Below are 6,903 nucleotides of genomic sequence, written 5' to 3'. Positions count from 1 at the left end.
AAAACTCGGTAAAACTGGCTCTGCGGCTTTGCAGTCAGACCCTTCTCACCAAATCAGAGCATATTAGAGTGATTTCTGAAGGATCATGTGACACTGAAGACTGGAGTAATGATGCTGAAAATTCAGATTTGCCATCAACAGGATTAGATTTAAATGTAATCAAATAAAAATAAATATAGGGTGAAATCAGGGTGATTGAGACACTTTTTGCCATTGAGATGACTTGTAAAAAGCGTCCCAATCACCCTGGATTCGTGGTACTATTTTTATTGATCAAATAAATGCAGCCGTTTTCAAGACTTCTTTCCAAAATGTTACAATTTTTTTTTACAGACCTGAAAATTATTGAACAGTATCAGAGACAAATTATAATAAACCTACAACTTATGCCGTCAGAATATCGCTCATTTAGCAAATGTTTTAATTGCAGTATGCCTGTTATTAATCCAATATAGTTTCAAGACAAAATCATGACACACATACACATAAAGACTCAAATAGCTTCATAGGCATTCTTTTATTCCATTTTTTCCTTGTTCACTTGATTGTGCGCAAACAATCAAAACAAATACCAATATACAGAATGGAGAAAAAGACATATTTACACAGAGGGGGGATTTGTGGAAAGATTCCAATAAGGGGAAAAAAGGGGCAGACTTGACATCATCCAACATACATTAACTTCATATTGTGAGCTAGTACCTTCAAATATTAGTTTTCCTTATACAAACTTTTATAAACATTATAAAATATTAGATAGGGCAATATCTGATTACTATAAAACATGTACCTAGTACAAAATAACAGAATAAAGTCTGTAAAAATCTTTAACATAATTTTGAAAACAATGAAGCAGGCAAAAAAAGGACAACTACAGATATTTTTGAAGCCAATAAATAAAAAGGAAAATAGAAAATATTAATATAATAACAGTAATAAAAACGAATATCCTAAAAATGGACTTGAATCCCAACTACCACAGGTATGATAAACCTTCATGTATTTAACGCCGACCTGATAAGAACAACACTGTCAAACGAGCCTGTGTGATGTAGTTTTCAGCTTCACCACCAGAGGACGACATAACACCGTTCACCACTGACAATGGCCAACAGCACTTGGGAGAATTATCTTACACACAGTGAGCTAGCCGTCAATAAATATCACCTTCATTGTGTAAGAAACAGCATTACACTTGTAACACTGACAAACAAACACTGTTTTTCCTTCAATGACACTGTGGCGACTGTGACGACAAAAAAAGGGGCTGAAGGGAGCATTATGCAGCAGAATTATCACAAAAGAGTTTACACAAGAAAGGAATTAACATCTTTATTCACAGAAGCATCCAGTGCATTCGGCAACCCTCGGCGGGTTTGTCACGCACACATCAATGGTCACTCACAGAGGTTAAAGCAATGCATTACTCTCATCTCATATGCATAAAAAAACTGACAAACACAATATCAAAAAATAGTGACAACATAAATCTATACTTAAATTAATGCTTCAGGTACAATAAAAATACAGTACTGGAACCCAGTACACATAATGCTGGTTTATATATATTTTTTTTCTCCCAACAATTGAGTTTGCCAACCAGCAGCATACTCAGTTAACAGAGAAGACCGACAGCATAGATTGGAATCGGTTTGTAGTTAAGGGACATAGCCCAAACACGTTTCTACTTTAGCTCAAACCACATTTTAAAGAGGTGTGGGGGTACAAAAGTCTGCACAAAGACATGAAAAAGCCTGAAATATCCAGTATGAAAGACAGAAAGAGAAGGTCCTTATAAAAAGATGCTGCTCTTTCCAACATAAAAATGCACCGTTCAGCAAAATATGGATTGTCAGTTCCCTTGAAAAATAGGGATACATCTCACTTTTGGAAGGGGCAAAAGAGGGACAACAGCTTTTTGTCAGAGGGTTCACTTGATTTGAGCTCCTCACAGGATTACGATCTGTTCAATAAAGATGACCTGCAAGAAATAAAACACAAAAAGAGTTAACAATTAGAAGAGTCAAATTTGTTTCGAAATGTTCCATCACCAAAATACATAACATTTAATGTTTTTTTTTCTTAAAGTCACAACAAAATGGAATTAGTGACATCTTTTCTCCCCTATTGTCATGTATATCCTAATGAAAAAGAACAAAATGTAAGGAGGAGATTGAAAAAGTCCTCACCAAAAGGTCTAGTTATGACTTCCTTTTTTGGACCTTGTAATATTTAGGATATGTTTGCATTTGACCGCCTATTCACAAGAAGATCAAGAACATTCATTTTGAAATAGATCTGGGATGAACTTACATTTTATGCTGTCTTTAATTCCTATTATACGTTGCATAAAACCTTGAGCTTATATTATGAGCTTCTCATATACGCTTTAGTTTAAGCAGACGGGTTGCGTGAGGGCTGAACGGACACGCTTTACAGTATCTGCCACGTATGCTAATCCAAGTCCAGCACCCTACACTTGATAAATCAAGTATAAACTGGTTTCAGACTAGCAATAAAAGGCAACTTTGCCCTATGCACATTATTCTTCTGTCTAAACATCAGCTGGATTGTCTTTTCTCACTGCTCTGTTTCCTGGTGGGTTACTATCCCCACACCAAGACATTGAGAGTCACTCAAGTGCTGAGTGGGGTAGAGCACGAACTGCTGATACAGACAGAATCTAGTGCTGTGACAGATCCTGTCGCAGTGGAAAGAAAAAAAAGGATAGATAAAAAAAAAAACACAGACTCCGCATTCACTTTCTTCCTCCCCTCTCCCTCTCTATACATCCCTCTTGAGCAGTAAAGCTATCAGGAAACGTGACCAAGCAAGAGCCATTACTGCGTTATCTTTGGCAAGTGTAAATGGAAGATGTTTTGTTGTTTGTTATTACTGGAGGAGTTTTTTTTTATCCTTCCATTTTGTGGCCGTTTTGACATTCACTGAAAAGAACAATTAGCTTTTAAATCAGATATTACTTGGCTTGCAAGCATACTGACCTCTAAACTAGCAATATTTATCTGACTAGATGAACAGTATAACTAGATAAAATTAAATTTTCATGACTTCTAGGATTTTGTTAAGAATTAATTGTATTCATTATTTTTCCAAGACATGGACAACACAATTTTTCAATTCAATTCTGATATTTCTCTGACAGTGGGAAGGGAACCCTGTTTACTCAATCTTTTGCTGATAGACATTGATAAGACAATGTGTATCAGCAAAAGTCACTACCCTTCAGTCAATCTCAACATCTGAATGCATTCACACATGCCAAGAGAGCTTCAATCAACCGCCCTGATGAATCACATCATACACACCTGAGAGATTTCCATCTGTCTTTCTCCATGTTGTTCTCCGGTCCTTCACTTTCATATGATGCCAGATACAAAGCTGTTGATAGATCATTGAGATGAGACGAGTGTGTCAGTAACAGAAAACAAAGCCACCTGTTTTCATTCATGAGGAATGTTCTGAACTTGTGTTACTTGGTCATTTAGCATGACGCCATTTTACACCTGAGGTAAATTATGACAAGAACAATTGTCTGTGTCTGGTATCTTGTGTGCATATTTCGCAACTGTCATTACAACAGGTTTATGACGCCAGTGGCAGAAAATGAGTGAGCAGAAGAGCTCTAGACAGGAAGTCCTAGCTGACAGTAAGCAAGTAAGGCAGAATGTAAAAATGTATAATCTGCAATGCCAGGACTGCCTTCTCTCAATATTAAATGTCTGGGGTTTTAGTAGATGATAGTCACCAAAACGTGTTAAAATGAATTACACTAGCACTGAAATCATCACATAGCATCATTACCATCTTCACTGAAGACTGGTGCGGTCAGGAGATACTGCAGAATCTTGCGGTCTCTGTCAAAAGGACACTCCACCTTCTTCCATGTCATGAACTCCATCACTTGTTTGGCCAGCTCCCAGAATTTCTGCAGCACAGTCCAGATTGATTCTGTTAGTGATTGTCACCTAGGTTTTGTGTGTAGCTACTGTCACACTGAATTCATGCCCTTGAAACTTCATTTCAACATATGCATACGTCAATGAACTAAATCTGGATGCTTCAGTTGCTACGTGACAGTGTTTTCTCAACCATCCATTGTTATTCAGTAGCTGTGACGGCAATTGTTTCCATGCATCATGTTAGCTTGCATGTGTCGCCGAGCCATAGAGAAAGAATTACCTCAAAATTGACATGTCCGTTCGGGAGCCTGTCGGCACATCCTTCATTGAGGAAGTAAATGTCTTTGATCAAGAGGCTGAAGAAAGGAATAACAATCTGGAAGGCAAAAAAGGGAATACAAGATTACACAACAGCTGCAACTGACCAAAACAACTAAATTAATGCAACTAAATTGAGCCGCCTCATTGGAGGTTATCATCACAGTAAGACTGCATTAGGCAACAGTGTTTTACAGCCGCCTCTAAAAGCCTACAGGGCAGAGCACAACTGGATCTACCACTTTGGAGGGCAATAACAAAGTTTCATGACGCAAGGAAGCAGTGGTGTGTACGTGAGGCTGAAATCTTAAGTCTATAGTAGCAGATTCAGCTATAACATGATAAACAAAGCTGTCTCTCTATATATAGATGTGTCATTCCTGTATTCAAAACACAAAACAACCCACAATTCAAGCTTTGATGCATATGCATCAGATGTGGAAAATAGCAAAGAACTAAAATTCAAAGCACAGAAAAAAAAATAACAACCAGGTGCCATGTTTTTCATTTTTTGTAAATTTTGAAAAAAATAGAACATGGAAATAAATTAGTATAATATAAATACAGTAGATTATCCCATGGCATCATGTTTTTTTGTATTTCTTTTTAGTCTTAAAGAACATCACAATAAAACTGAGATATAAATAAACAAATAAATAAACCAAAAAATATAGAAAAAAATAGTAACATTATTGCAATACAGCCCCATGTGACTAATTAACCTCAAGTTCAAATCAAGCTTAAAATAAGTGTGAAAACCACTAGCTAAAACAAGGGGTCAAAAATAATATGAGCAGTTAAACAAGTTGATGAGTTAAATACATTAAGAGAGCAGTAATGCATTCCTGATTTAATCTGTTTACAGTGGAAATTCCAGCCCTGGAACAGGCACTTATTTTGACCATTATATCTTTTAAGTAACAAGACTAGTAAAAGTCTAAATTCATCTGATTTTAGGGAAAAACAAGTGACATGGGTCACTATGATACAAAAAGGCACGTCTCCCACAGAAAGCTGAGCATTCCAGAGTTGCTCTGGAACATTCTGTCTCACCACCCAAACCCACACAGCTAACATCTCCTCCCCAACTAGTCGAAAAATCAAAACAAGACAAAAACAAACAACAAATACAAAAGATGTCCAAACCAGTTGTGCGTTTTAATGACGACATTAAATATGTCGAGCATCCTTTTGGCAAACTCATGCTGGAAGCATTTTATTGGAAAACACTGAGAATCAGAACATTTTGTTAACTGGCAGACTGCCATGTTTTAAAAACAAAAATGAGGCATATTTTTGCAGAGGAAACAGAATGTCCCATTTGACGCTTTGCCCTCAGTAAATCATCCATAAACGGCCCAACCATTACATAACCCTCGGTCAAAGAGGCCAAACTCAATTTACTGTAAATACAAAGCTTCTGGATTGGGGTCTGCATTTTCAAGCTACTTTTTGTTTTACTGGCATCTTTTACGTAAGGACTCTGATTTTATCATTGTCCTGATTACGTTTGTTGCTGATATCAATACAACATATCACACGCTTCAAACACTGTTTGAAAACAGCCAAACCCAAACAGGGTTATGAAACCATCATTCCTACGATTTCTGTGAGAAAATGCCTGGAAGAAGAAATTAAGCGCATTACCTTCTCTCTGCTACTATGAGCAGTAATGGATCTCTGAGTGGCTCCACGCAGCGCTGTTCTGTAGTTGTAGAAATTGCTAGAGGGATCCATCTGGTGCTGAGAAGAGGGGAAAAAAATGGTTATGCTTTATTTTTCTACAAACTAAAGTTTCTAATGAGCCCTAAAGTCATTTGACATGGTTATGAACTACTGATTTCACCAAAGGCAACATGAGTCACTCTAGTTACTATTCAACATTGGACTTTCTTTCATGGGAACCGAGTAAGATGAGACATTTCGTTTGCTTTCAATGCTTCATTGAACCTTTGTGAACATCTCACCTTCAGGCAAAAAGTTTAGTCATCATTTAGTCAAAACATTTCTCCAGTTTTTAGTGTCACGTGATCCCTTAGAAATCACTATAATATGCACATTTGCTGCTGCTTATTACTATCAATGTTTATCAAGGTTTGTTTTTTAGGAAAATTATGCTATTTTTTTTAAAAGAACAGCAATCACTTAATATAACATTTTCAATATAATTTTTTTGTAGCATTAGAAATATTTACTGTCAATCAGCGAGGATGCATCAAAAGTAAAAGTATTATTCTCTCAGGTAAGCACACTTTGATGATGGACTAGAGGTGAATATCTGCAGCTTTAACATTCAAGATTTTTATTCTACATGGAAGGCAAGAGGCCAACTTTTTATCCTACAATCCTCCATTGTCTGAAAGTAAAACAAAAGGAAAAGGTGTTGTGATACAGAACCTCCCTGAAGATTACACAGTCCCTATTTACACATCAAAAAGCTGCAAACCACAAGGCCAGACTGAACCATGTGTAGGTGTGTGTGTTGCCTACATAAGCCATATATCAAGTTCAAGGCCTCTATAAAGATAAAACAAGACCTAAACAAACCTTTTTTAGACCGTAAACACAGTGTACAGACTCTAAATTAAAGCCTTAAAATGTCTCAACCCTTAAAATGTAGCATAAAAAGCTTTGTAAACATTTGCACATCCACTCAAAGGGAGAA

The 6,903-nt window shown here is 36.7% G+C and overlaps 1 protein-coding gene across 1 annotated transcript in view; it reads right to left on the bottom strand.

Annotated features, from left to right (window-relative positions):
• Positions 1–490: 490 nt before the first annotated feature.
• rasgef1ba (RasGEF domain family, member 1Ba) overlaps positions 491–6,903 on the bottom strand; it is an 88,099-nt gene continuing 81,686 nt past the window's right edge. Inside the window, exons 12-16 of the mRNA XM_067438417.1 lie at positions 5,886–5,981; positions 4,201–4,296; positions 3,823–3,946; positions 3,327–3,399; positions 491–1,981 (exon numbers count right to left, since the gene is read on the bottom strand). Coding sequence (XP_067294518.1) covers positions 1,957–1,981; positions 3,327–3,399; positions 3,823–3,946; positions 4,201–4,296; positions 5,886–5,981 — 414 coding nt within the window. The 3' untranslated portion in view covers positions 491–1,956. The remainder of the gene's footprint in view (positions 1,982–3,326; positions 3,400–3,822; positions 3,947–4,200; positions 4,297–5,885; positions 5,982–6,903) is intronic.

Source organism: Pseudorasbora parva, chromosome 3 (genome assembly GCF_024679245.1).
Source record: "Pseudorasbora parva isolate DD20220531a chromosome 3, ASM2467924v1, whole genome shotgun sequence".
Lineage (NCBI taxonomy): Eukaryota > Metazoa > Chordata > Actinopteri > Cypriniformes > Gobionidae > Pseudorasbora > Pseudorasbora parva.
The sequence above is the reverse complement of the archived record's forward strand: the minus strand, read 5'-3'. Positions and strand labels throughout refer to the sequence as shown.